General features: G+C 29.4%; 2 protein-coding genes across 2 annotated transcripts; both read left to right on the forward strand.

The window, feature by feature from the left end:
• Positions 1–5361: 5361 nt before the first annotated feature.
• PFK1 (phosphofructokinase 1) lies at positions 5362–9562 on the forward strand. The gene is made up of 13 exons (XM_088112360.1): positions 5362–5957; positions 6312–6358; positions 6460–6499; positions 6776–6838; positions 6951–7088; positions 7443–7601; positions 7674–7727; positions 7869–7937; positions 8053–8182; positions 8388–8653; positions 8744–8792; positions 8891–9045; positions 9161–9562. Exons 1-13 carry the CDS (start codon positions 5730–5732, stop codon positions 9371–9373), a joined length of 1611 nt encoding a protein of 536 aa, XP_087968486.1. The 5' UTR covers positions 5362–5729; the 3' UTR covers positions 9374–9562.
• A 2398-nt stretch (positions 9563–11960) lies between these two features.
• Positions 11961–13894, forward strand: LOC124832669 (AP-4 complex subunit sigma). The gene is made up of 4 exons (XM_047306927.2): positions 11961–12181; positions 12326–12412; positions 13347–13415; positions 13502–13894. Exons 1-4 carry the CDS (start codon positions 12041–12043, stop codon positions 13634–13636), a joined length of 432 nt encoding a protein of 143 aa, XP_047162883.1. The 5' UTR covers positions 11961–12040; the 3' UTR covers positions 13637–13894.
• Positions 13895–14021: the final 127 nt, after the last annotated feature.

Consider the following 14021-nt stretch of genomic DNA (forward strand, 5'->3'; position numbering starts at 1 on the left):
TATATGTAATAACATACGTGTAGAATAAAATATATGTTATTAAAATTATAAGAAGGTTTAAGTATTTTTTTTAGATATATTTTAGTTTTAAATTTTAAAAATAAATTAATATAATTTTTTAAATTAAATAATGTATTAATATTTTTAATGTGTTAAATGATTTTTAAAATTAATATTTAAGTTAAAATATGTTAAATAGTATAAATAATTCAAAAACAAACTAAAAATAACAGTACGTAAGCAAAATTTAACAGAATTAAATTCAAAGAATTATATTCATTTTTAAACTTTTATAACCAAACTATATAATGTATATGAATTTTAATTTCGCAATTATTTAAGTTATATAAGATCTTGAATACATACACTATTTATTACACTTTTTTTTATTAATATTGTAATTCACGTCCTTTTTCTGTGTAACTTCGTAAAAGCCGAACTTTACTCTTAAAATTGTTTTTATTGAAAATGAAAAACAAAATTGGGTAGAGCTGTAAAATGAATCACAAGCGGACAATCCGGTTCACTATGAGTTTGAATTGGGTTGAATTTCAAAAAGTTGTTTTTTTTATACAAGTCAGATTTCAACTCGGCTCATTTAAACTCGGCTCATGCAGGTTGAATTCGTGGTGGGCTGGGTTGGCCCACCAACCCACCTACCTAATTTTATTTTATTAAAATTTAATTTTAATTTTATAAAAAAATATTTATTATTTTGTTTTTGTTTGAAAAAATTATTTAAGTTTCTTATTTTCAAAATTAATTAAACATCCATGATAGAAGTGAAATTTGGATGTGGAATTTGTTTAGATTTGAATTTGTTTAGATTTGAATTATAGAAAGTTTGTAATTCTTTTATTTTAAAAAAGTAGTAATTAAGTGAGCCACTGAACCAACTCGTTTATCCACCAACCCCTGGTAGATCGGTCCAGGTTTGAATTTTTCTGACTCGTTAATAAATGATTCGGATTGGGTTGGTTCTCTAAGAGACTAACCCGTGGTGGGCCGGACTGAATCGAACCGAGTGACCCGTTTTGACAGGTATAATTTTTACCTTCTATTTGAGAATTAATCACATATCATATGAATGAAAAATATTAATACAATTGACGCATAAATAAAAATAATTTAAAAAACAAACGAATAGTTAAAATGTCATATAGAGATAAAATGATAAAAACAATACCAAATAAAAAATATGAATATTTATAGAAAATGAAGAGAAACTACACAGATTCAAACTTAAAAGTGAAGATAAAATACGGATAACTATTTAATATCGAGATCCCCAAACTAAATGAGATATAAGAAAAAAATATTTTGGATATGCTTGAACTTTTCTTTTAGAAAAAGAAAATTTGATTTTTCTTTTATAAACTAAAATTATCTTATATTTGAATTTGATTATTACAGTTCTTTTGTACAATTAAAATTAAGTCAATTAAAAATATTATTTATAGGTGTCATGTAACATGCGTGACAGAAGCTTTATTATTTGCAGTATCGTTAGAATTTGTTTTGGTAAGATTGATGAAAACATCATCGATCTAATAATGTATATTTGTTAAATAAATTTTGGCTTTCCATGATGTTTGTAATGCCAATGCTGATTAAAACATTGCTAAAATATCATAATAATAGTCTCTGAGGTCAACAATGACATCAGCTCTCGGTTTTCAAATTATTTTTAATTTTAGTTTAAATTTTTTTCTATATGTGGTTACTTTCAAAACATATTTTACTTGCAAAATTCAAATACTACATGCAAAATATATTTTTAATATCAATGAAACGATTTAAAAAATTGTAAAGAAGTATATTTCAATATTCCCAATATACATATTTAATATATTTTTTTTCATGTTCCTAATATCGACTAATTATAGTAATTTCACTTTTTATTTCTTTCTATTTGTTATTTTCATTATCTATAATACTTGAGCTTTGATATTTGCCACATAAATCAGAAGACACTAATAAAATTAAAAATTAGTCATTAATGTCAATGTTTTGTGCTTTTACTAATATAATTAGCTGAATTTTCCACTCTAATAAAAAAAATATTTATTTGTTGTCAATAATCTTTATGTGGTGTAACATATAGATATTTTTTTTGCCCGAACATACTAAACATTTTGGTGCGAGGTTACACAAAGACTACTCATAATCGAATATGCTTTTCATTATTTTAGCAAGGAAATCTAAGTATGATTAGTGGTATCATTAATAAATAAATGTTTCTTTTTTTTAAGGTTGGTTGTTCATTTCACAAATAATAAAGTAATTGTGAGGCATATACGTTAATATTAAACAAGTAATTAATGCGTTTTCCTTTTGATTTAATATTAATATTTTCTTATACAACAATTATTTATTTAACATGTGAAGAGGGACTTTATCTTTTTGATTGGATTAAAAGAAGAAGTGGGAAAAAAAGAGAGAAAGAAGGTCTGGTAAGATTGTTTGGACGGAGAAAAAATAGTAAAAGTTAGTAAAAGATTTGTGTTGTGACGAATGAGATTAATGTAAAAGAAAAATAAATGAATAAATTATAAAAATATTTTTAGTTGTATTTTAAATAAGAATGAGTAGACATTAAATTTAAAAAATAAAAAATAGAGAGTAATTCATTTATGAAATGAAAACAATATTCTTAAAACTTTATTTCATTTTTGAAATTAAATATATATTTTGTCACACTGGATGTTTTGTATCATTGTTTAGAATGCATTTTCTAAAAAAGGTTGTGATTAATCATACTTCATTATTAGACAATAATGGAATTTTTTAGAATGAAATAAAATAAACAAACACGTGTTTGTAGATATAGTAAAAAAATTAATAGATAAATAATGTTTTTATTACGTTGAGATGTAGTTTTTAACTCAAAACACAACTTCTTAAAGTTAGCACTTCTTCTGGGGAATTTTGTAGAAAAGGAAAACGGACATAGTTATACAAATATTAGAAAACTTTATGGTAAATTATTTGTTAACCTACGTGTTGAATTTGAGATTTTAAAAAATAGTAAAAAGTTAAAAAAGTATACTTACGTTACTTAACAAGAGAAATATATAAGATAGTTTAATGTAAATTATTTAAATATAACATTATATTAAATATATTATTCTTTTGACGTGTACGAAATAAATGAATGTTTATAAGTCTAGGCATCTTTTACATATATTTTTAAATTTAGTAAAAATTATTTTTAATCAAATATGTCATTTTACTAAACTGAAATGTATTCGGTCTCTATCTTACCATGATAACATTGCATTAATTGTATTATTCATAATTATTTACAATAATTCGATATTAATAGGTAATTAGACAACCTGGTTCAAACCTTTTTAGGTAAGAGCCTATAAATAATAGTATAAATATCACATTTGAGATATGTTAATGACTTTCATTAATTATTGTATTTATTATCTGTTGATGTATTTGGCTGACTTGAATGTTGTTTTCTATATACGTAACTCTTATCCAATTTAAATAGAACGAGTACCAGAGAATGAATATCTTTAGAGTTGAAAACATGAAACATTCGAAATGTTTTTTAAATTTTCATATGATATATTTAACTTTCATATCTTAGCAATGATATTTTGATTCTCATTGTTGATAGTTTTGACATTTAATTTCTACATACAATTGCATAGTTGATGATTTTCACAAAAACTTGTATCTGATTATTTTCTTTAACATTGGGACATTCATTCCATTATGAGAAACAAACCCACATTCCAACAATTGTTTTTAGAATCTACTCATTGAAATTAAATTCCACATTTCCTTTCATCAATCTTCATAACTTTTATTTATTTTGTACATCCTTCTCTAAATCTTCCTATATCAATAAGAGTAAACATGGACATGGTACACAATTTCAATTTCTGGAAGAGTTTCTTTCTTTCCAATTTATATTTGATCTCAAAATCATACTCCACTTATTTAGACACCCATATTTCTCTCTCACTTTCATGAGTAAAAAATAAAAACCTTTTTGTTAGTTATACTTCACGAAATATTTCCAAGAAGTTAGTGTTTTAAGTTTTGCATACTTGGAGCCATAACCATCAACTATTTTTTCATAAAACAAATGTTTTCCTTGAGTGTTGCCTAGTATGGAGAAACTCATATATGTTAATAGCTTTTCACATCACGTCAAGGTAGTCCCAAGTTCTTTTCTCCATGCATTTGTCTCAATCATAAGCTTCTTGTCAAAATTAGGCATCATTGTTATAAATAAACTAGTCATGGCCTCCTTAAGTTCTTCAAAGGGCTTTTGAGATTTAATTCCCCAAACAAAGTTCAAAGGCCAATATTTTAGTTAAAATCCAAATATATCACTCAACCCCCTCAACTCCATTTTATGCTAGAATAATAATATTTTGACAATATTTTAATATCATTTATGTGTCATTCTGTGATTGGTCCAAAATTACTCTACACTCAATAATAATAATCATAAACACTAACATGGACCAATAACAGAATGACAAGTAAATGATGTTAAAATATTATAAAAAAAATGTTGTCAAAGTATCATTCTTTTTTGTATTAATCAATCATATCTTTTATATATAATTTAAAGAATTTGAGAGAGATCAATTCATTCAGCAACTAATTAGTAGTAGTAAAATTCATAATTCATTTGCATTTAATGATGGTCTATAACTAAAATCGTTTAGTAAGTTATTAATCAATTTAATAGTTATTAAATAAACCAATCATCTTAAATTAGATTAAGGGTATTATTTTTGTTATTAATCATCTTAAAAAGAAAGTATAATTATTCTTAATTAAGTTAATTTTAATTAAAAATTTACTTTAAAATTTATAAATAAAAATTTAAGATAAAAATTTATTTTTAATTAACTTTAACATCAAAATATTTTTTATAAATATTTTTCATTGAATTAAGAGAAATTTTAAAATAAAATTTTATTACTAATTAACTTTAACATCAAAATATATTGTGTAAATACTTTTCGAACAATTTGAATTAAGAGAAACTTACTTTCTAACAGTATTTCAACTTCCAACCACATCACACGGACTTTCAATATTATTGATATTATTGGACGATTGACGTTCTTGTTGATTATTATATGCACAAATACCATTTTTCATTTTCTCTTAGCTTGTTGAATAGAGTAATGACATGCTTGATAATTTCAGTTTGCAACATTTTCTTATATTTACCAGTTTCAAGTGAACTTTCAATTTTAATTTGAAATTTGGAGAATAGAAAAAAAAAAGTAGTTTTTATATGGTAGAAGACTGGAGTCACGGAAGGCATAGACATGCTCTGTTTTTTTGCTAGAACAAAACAGGACTTGGAATTTAACCATGCAAGAAAAAAAGGATAAAAAAAGACAGAAGGAATCCGGAATCTCCGAGGTTTATTCTAGAAGAACCAAGTAGTCCACCACGGCACAGCATCACTGTGTTCCACGCCGACCCTCAAAAAAGCTGTGGATCAAAGTCTACAACTTGAAATCCACACCCTATTCCATTTCCATCTTCAGCCACCTGTTTCTACTTCACAAGAAAGTTCCTTTTTCACCTTTCTCTTTTTTTTAAGCTATCACCCTTCATCGTTGATTTCTTACACAAAATCAAAATTCCACCTTGGTGTCTGATTCCTTCGGTCAACTCCGTTTACTATAAATATGATCACTCTGTTCTTCAACTTCTTCAACTCCTATTACCCCCTCTGAATGGATTATAGTTCTAATTCTATTTCCGAGTTTCCAAATCAAAACCAAAATCCCACCCCCAAGCAAAACGGTTTCCTTCATCCCAAGCTGGGTTCCGAACCTGCCAGATCGCGATCACGCGCTGCCATGGCTTCACCTGCCAACTCCGACCCTAAGGTCGTCACCGGCACAGCTGGTTACATCCTCGAGGATGTTCCGCATTTCACCGATTACATTCCTAATCTCCAAGTACGTCGTCGTTTTCATCGCTCTGATTTTCTCTCACGCCACCGTCCAAAGCTCTTCCTCACCTGATCAGCGATCACGTGGACCATTTTTCCTCTGTCTTACCTTTTTTCCTCGAAACACTCGAACGCTTTGTCGTATTGTATAATCCAACCACTTTTTTCCTCCCTTTTCCCCTGTTTTTTCTTTTCCTTCTGCCGACACCCAAAATTAATAATGGAAAAACTTTTTATTTTCTGGTTCGGATCAGAAATCAGTAATTAGATCAACAAATTTTTTCTTTTGGTGAAGAAAAAAAAAACTTTATTTTCACTTAATTTTTGGTGTATGATTATTGTGTGTTTTGTGTTGTGGCAGACATATACAAATCCTTTGCAAGACAACCCTGCTTATTCAGTTGTCAAGTAAGTGTTAATTGGTTAATAATTCTTCTCTTGTGTTGTAATTTCCTTTTCTTTGTTGCTTGATGGGTGAAATTGAATTTTATTCACTTGTCGTTTGGCAGGCAGTACTTTGTGCATGTGGATGACAGCGTTCCTCAAAAGGTTGGTTTTTTGTTACAATTTTGATGCTTTATGTAATTAGGGATGGGTTTGCAGATGCCTAAAGATTTAGCTATTAACTGATTTCTACGTTAAGGTGGTGCTGCATCATCTCCCTTGCTTGTATGGACACCTTCAAATCCAAATTTTAATGGAATGGTAACTGCATGGGGTGAATGTTGGTGGGGTTTTATGTTTTCATATGCAGCTCAGACACTGTTACCTACCCACCTTAATTTACCTGTCATTTATTTCCATTTTGTTTCGACTTTATGACAGGTCGTTGTTCACAAAGATGGTGCACGAGGGGTACATTTTAGGCGCGCTGGGCCTCGTCAAAAGGTATGTTTCTATTTGTGGGTCTTGTCTTTGTTTCTATCTGTGCATTGTTTGGTAAATTTGGTATATCTGGTGTCTTATTTTTTAATCATGGCTTCTAAAAATGGATATTCAGGTGTATTTTGAAGCAGATGAAGTTCAGGCTGCCATTGTTACTTGTGGGGGTCTGTGTCCCGGGCTCAACACTGTCATCAGGGAATTAGTATGTGGCTTGAACCATATGTATGGCGTGAAGAGAGTTCTGGGAATCAATGTACGTGAATGTATATGGCAATATGGCATTTACTCTCATTCTTCATGCTTTTTTCTCTTTTTAATTACTTTATAGTGTTGTTTTGGGATTAGGGCGATCAAGTTCTGTGCTTTATTTTCTATCGTTTCAGACAAGCATTAAATGCCTGTGACTGGTTGTTAATGTACTAATTTGCGCTTGTCTAAAGAGACCAATGCATTGTTCTTGCTCTGTAATAATTGTACAGGCTTTTACTTATTTGGTGTTACTTAAAAGTCATTTATTCTGGAGTTAGTTATCACCATCTTTGGTTCTCTCACGCTATCATAGTTTCTTACTGGTTTCTTTAACTAATGATACTGTTATGATGTGAAGGGAGGATACAGGGGTTTCTATGCTCGCAACACAATCACTTTAACTCCTAAGAGTGTGAATGATATACATAAGCGTGGGGGGACTGTCCTCGGAACATCACGGGGAGGACATGACACCAAAAAGATAGTTGACAGTATTCAAGATCGGGGAATCAATCAGGTCTGCATTTCTTTCCATTGTGTAGTATTTTTAGTGTGTATGTACATCAGATTAATATCTTTCTGAATTCAGGTTTATATCATTGGAGGAGATGGAACTCAAAAGGGTGCATCTGCAATTTTTGAGGTATCTAAAATGACTATCAGAATTATGTGTTTAGGAATATGAGCGAACATTTTAACAAAATCGTTTGGATATATAAGATCTGTGAAACTAATTGCATCAGAGGAGCAGTTACTTAATAATTCAACCTGATTATCCATGCAGGAAGTCAGAAGGCGTGGTCTAAAAGTTTCAGTTGTAGGAATCCCCAAAACAATAGACAATGACATCCCGGTAAATCTTTATTTCTTCTACATTCTGCCTTTATTTGGCTTTAAACTTATAGTTTAAACCCCATTAGCATCATTAGTTGGTAAATTTCTTCTGCTGTCATTTTGTTGCTTAATAGGTTATTGACAAGTCCTTTGGCTTTGACACTGCTGTTGAGGAGGCTCAACGAGCTATAAATGCTGCACATGTTGAGGCTGAAAGTGTTGAAAATGGCATAGGTGTGGTCAAGTTGATGGGTAGAAACAGCGGTAATTTTCCTAAATGCTTATAATGCCTCCACAGAGCTGCTTAAGGGTTCAATTTTACTATCAATTGCCTAAGAATTATGAGAAGCTTATACCTTGTTTCTTATTAGACTTCTCAAAGAAAAAAGAAGCTAATACGATGCTCAAAAGTTCTTCTATTGACTTGTTAGTGAACCTGACTTCACTTCATACATGGTGTATGGTGCAGGATTTATTGCAATGTATGCTACTCTTGCAAGTCGAGATGTGGATTGTTGCTTAATTCCAGAGTCACCCTTTTACCTTGAAGGTCCTGGTGGACTTTATGAATATATAGAGAAAAGACTCAAGGAAAATGGGCACATGGTTATTGTGATTGCTGAAGGAGCAGGACAAGAACTTGTTTCTGAGAGTGTGGAGTCCATGGGCACGCAGGATGCTTCTGGAAACAAGCTTCTTCAAGATGTTGGCCTATGGATATCCCAAAAGATTAGGGTTGGATAGTTGTTCATTCTATTTGCATTCTATATTATTACTATTTGCGAATCTTTTCTGTCGCTTACTTTAAGCATTTTGACCTTGCAGGATCATTTTGCTGAACAGAAGACACTACCAATAACTCTCAAATACATAGGTTTGTAAAAATGATTAAACTTGGTGCATTTTCATGCGTGCACACACTGAAAGGGGCAATGGCTGAAGTACTAAAGGCTTCGCTTTTCTGTTTTACAGATCCAACTTACATGATCCGAGCTATTCCAAGCAATGCTTCTGATAACGTGTATTGCACACTTCTTGCTCAAAGTGCTGTTCATGGAGCAATGGCAGGTTACACTGGCTATACCAGTGGACTTGTCAATGGAAGACAAACTTATATACCCTTCTATGTAAGTTCATCAGCCATGATACTTTCTGGTTCCAGAGAATAAATAAGATTTATTTATTAACATTTAACAAACCCCTTTGTAATAAAGTTTCATACTTTCTTGCTTTGTTATGCAGAGAATCACTGAGAGACAGAACCACGTAGTGATAACTGATAGAATGTGGGCTAGGCTTTTATCTTCGACAAATCAACCCAGTTTTTTGGATGTGAAGGGTGACCATGAAGAGACGAAGGAAGAAGAAACATTGCATCAGGTACCGAATGATCGAATTTCCAAAGTCACTTTGGATAACAACGAAATCAGCCATGTCTATCCTGCAGCTTGCTAGTTATTGTTGTGATTTGTGACCCTTTGTCATGCGATACACTTAATAGTATATAAGAGCTATCATTTTGCCCTTGTTTGTCAATAAGATGGCTGTGGAAAACTCAGCCTTGCACCATGAAAATGCTTGTCAGAATGTTGTTGCTTTCCAATGAGATTGCTTTATCTGGAAATGAACTTTCATTGGTTTGAATTGAATATCCACAACTAGCTTTGCTCACTGTAGGCACTAGGCAAATCAAACACACCAAATGGACAGTAATGGAGTGACAGATGAAAGATAAATTTTTAGAATATTTAATGTAAATCGGAGATTCAAGTGTGATAGTAAGTCCCATTGAGAGAAAGCAGTGCACTATGTAAAGACGCATTAATAATTGCTTTAAGGTTTTAGGTATGAAAGACACATTAATCATTGGTTTAAGGTAATATTAAGGTAACATGTTATATGGTTGGGCTAATATTAAGGTAACATGTTATATGGTTGGGCTCATATTTCATTATTATCAGAGCTTCTCGATAAATCCAACAAAATTTTTTGATTAAATGAAACCATTTATGTCATTTGATTCGTGGGATCTGAAAGATTTAAGTGTAATGGATTTGTGTGAGTGGTACTATGTGAATTTCCAGAACCTTGTCAAAGTTGGAAGTTTGATCAACTCAGAGCAGCCAAGAAGCTTAGGCTTGGAAGTTTTTGACTTGTAGAAATTGGAAAACGAGTGTGATGAATGTGGCAGTATTATTTATAAATTATTATGAAATGAAATTTCGTGCTTGACTTAAATTCTACTATTATATGTTATCCGACTATGGAAAAATATTATATTTGGATTTAGACTTCGATTCCAAAATTAAAGGTGGTGGCTTTATTTTATTATCATTAATAGCTGATTTGTACTTACTTTAAATGAAAGATTTGACCTTTTTGTTAAAGGTTTTTACTTTATATTTAGAATTTTTATACTTTTTAATAAATATTTATAATTAAATTTTTGTAATTAATTAAAGTGGTGTGATTATTGCTGTTAATTGTTTGTTCACGTGTATAATGATTTAATTAAAATTTAAGTATCTTGTGATTAATATTTATTTATTTTAAATAAAATTTGATTATTTTTAATTCAAATTCTATTAAAAAAATTGTTATATGGGATTTTATTATTTTTTCAATTGATTTCATCGTTAATTAGAAGGTATTTGATTTTATTTTTGTTCTAGTATTTAATTTATAAAATGGAATGATATTATTCTTTACCGAGATAATTAAGATATTAGACTTTCATTTTTATTATTTATATGATGGTGATTTGTTTGAAATTATAAAATCAAACGAACGTTGTTATCTAATTGATGATATAGATTCACTTAAAAAATAAAAGGATTTTAATGAGAATTTTTAATAAAAACCTCTCTTAAAAATATTTAAATTTGGAAAATATTTCAATCTTAATTAAATTGTCGCTAATAATGATTTAAAACAACAGTGAAATATTCCATTTTTTTTCAAATTAACCTCTAAACCTATCATATTTTATTTAAGGTTAAAATATAGTTCAGTTTTATCAATTCAATCCTAATATTTTTTCCTTAAAATAATGTTATTTTTTCTTAAAACAATATTTTAATTTTCATTAATTTGTTTTTTCTCGTTTAAATAATTAATAGATAATTCGTAATGAATAGTGGATTTTTTTTATTTATTTAATTTAAAAATGTGTTTTAGTATCAAGAAAACGTCATGTTACATAATAGTTGTAGTGTTACATGTTAGTAAGTGTAAACTGTTACGTGTTAATTATTATTATACATTGATGTTTTAGATTCATTTGATCTTTTTATTTTTTATTTTTATTCAATTTAGTCTTAATGTCTTTTAATCGAAACATTTTTTATGTTTTTAAATTAAATTCAAATTGAACTTTTATATAAATATTATATTAATTTTTAGATAAATTATTTAATTGATTTTTAATTTAAAAATTACATAAAGTATTAAATATTTTAATTGATTTTTATCTTTTAAAATTTTAAACCAATAAAATTAGTTGTATTTTTAAAAAATTTTATACTAATTTTAAAATAACTTTAATCCTAAACTATAAATATTTAATAAATATGTAAATTTTAATAATAATATCAGTATAATATTTATATAAAAGTTAAATTTAGAATATTTTGAAATAAAATAAAAAAATTATTTTATTTAAAAAAAATTATAAAAAAATAATATAGAAACTAAATTAAATATAAGATACGATACTAACACTCTCACGTGTAGTTAACTTTGATACATGATAATACTGACACAATACTCAATTAACACATAACTTTTTTAAAAATAAAATAAAAAAACATTAACTGACACGTAACGTCTATTCGTTATTAGTTAATTGTTTAAAGAGGTAACGATAGTAAATAAATTAATTTAAAAAAAAATTGACTAATATTTTAATTTTTAGTAAAATTCAAAAAAGAAAAAAGTGAAAGAGAAGAAAACCGTGATTTAGAAATTAAAACTTCCAAAAATCAACAACTAAATCAAATAAGTCGAAATTATTATTTGTTATATATAAAAAAAAAAAACACGTCAGTAGTATGTGTTGAAAGAAACAATAAGGTGTTGTTTGTTGAGATTTGTAGAGAAAGATTGAATTAGGGCAGAATCAGAATGGGGATCCGATTCGTGTTGATGGTGAACAAGCAAGGCCAAACGCGCCTTGCTCAGTACTACGAATACCTCACTCTCGAAGAGCGTCGAGCGCTCGAAGGTGAAATCGTTCGTAAATGTCTCGCCCGCAACGAACAACAGGTTCCATTTCAATCTTATTTAGATCCACAATTTAACTATTCAGATCCATCTTCTGTATTCAGCATTCGCTTTATGCGCGATTCAACTTTCTGATTTCGAATTCTCACTCGTAAATTGTTTTTCGTCGTTTTTGATGATGGACAGTGTTCCTTTGTTGAGCATCGCAACTACAAAATAGTGTACAGGCGCTACGCCTCCTTGTTTTTCCTCGTTGGAGTCGATGATGACGAGGTAAATTATAAAATTCCTTTCTCTACGCCTTATTTTCATCGAAAGACAGTGGAATTTGAAGTTCGTGTGAAAACTAAGCAGTTAAGTGTCTTCTTAACATAAATGAATTCTTTGAAATTGAGAGGATATTTCAGTTTGCTGTAAAATGTAATGTTAGAGTGGCGAGTGTTAGTGAAGAAATCTGGAATTAATTGAACATAAATGAAAGATGTTATGCTTTAAGGTGTTGATGTGATGTGGCGTCAATTTCACTTATGATTTGTTCATCACATGTTGAATGATATTTCCTCAGTATTTTACTTGCTCGTATTCCATAACAGTGATCAACCTGATTATATTGATCTGGTATGCATCTTTACCGGAATTATGTGAATATCACTTGGATTTAGTTCCTCTAAAGCGAGTTAAGGGTGAAACAAGTAGTAATCATTGCCGTTTATGAGAAATTTGACCAATACATTTATGATTTGTTGTGCATGTAAATGTTTTTCTTTTGCTGGTTGATTATGCATGTACTGTAAAGTTGACCATCAGTTTTCTCATCAATGACTTTGATTTAGTTTATCTGAAGTGATTTTCTTGCATATATATATATATATATATATATATATATATATATATATATATATATATATATATCACTTGGCTTTAACTCCTCTAAGGTGAGTAAGGATAAAATAAGTAATCAAAGTTGTCGATGAGAAAATTAATGGTTGACGTTGCAACATGCTCTTCTTGGTTTCTTATGCATGTATATGTAATATAGGCTGTTGACGTTTTTATTCATGACTGGAATTACTTACTTACTTTATCTTCTAAAGTGAGTTGTTTATGTTTAGATGAGTGGGATCCATGTCACTCTTGTGTAAAAACCATGGGAAATATTTAGAATCTTCATGACTTCTTATTCGACCTTCTGCTGATAATGATGCAGAATGAGCTCGCTATTTTGGAATTTATACACCTCTTGGTTGAAACAATGGATCGTCATTTTGGCAATGTGGTATGTCTCGATTTAGAAACTGATCTTCCCTGTTTTGAAGGTATATTCCGGTAATTTACTTATTTCTCCTTCACTTTTACTTGCAGTGCGAGCTAGATATTATGTTCCATTTAGAAAAGGCGCATTTTATGTTGGAGGAAATGGTTATGAATGGTTGTATTGTGGAGACAAACAAATCAAATATTCTGACTCCAATTCAGCTGATGGATAAAACATCTTGAAGGAGAAAAAAAGAAATATGCCCGGCTTTTGATGTATGAATATCGTTCTGTGTACAATAGACAAGATAATCTATAATTTTCAGTATGAAGGAAAATTCGCGTGTAACTTTCTGTCTTGTTTTTCTCACACCCCTTGTATGAATGATTATGAACTAGTTTTTTTTTTTTTTTTTCAAATGGCATTTGGCATTAGAAAAATACCCTGATAATGGAAATTATAAATTTCAAATTAAGATTGCACGTTGACCGTTCCGACCAGTTGAGGTGTAGTTATGTAACATACGCAATAAATTTTCCAGCCGGATGTAGGAGTCTAAAGATTATCTATTTTATTTTAGGGTTAATTGCATGAACATGGCTTTCAAATGGACTTTCCTATAGTTGA

This window comes from Vigna umbellata, chromosome 4 (assembly GCF_029865625.1).
Source record: "Vigna umbellata cultivar VRB3 chromosome 4, Vumbellata_1.0, whole genome shotgun sequence".
Classification (NCBI taxonomy): domain Eukaryota; kingdom Viridiplantae; phylum Streptophyta; class Magnoliopsida; order Fabales; family Fabaceae; genus Vigna; species Vigna umbellata.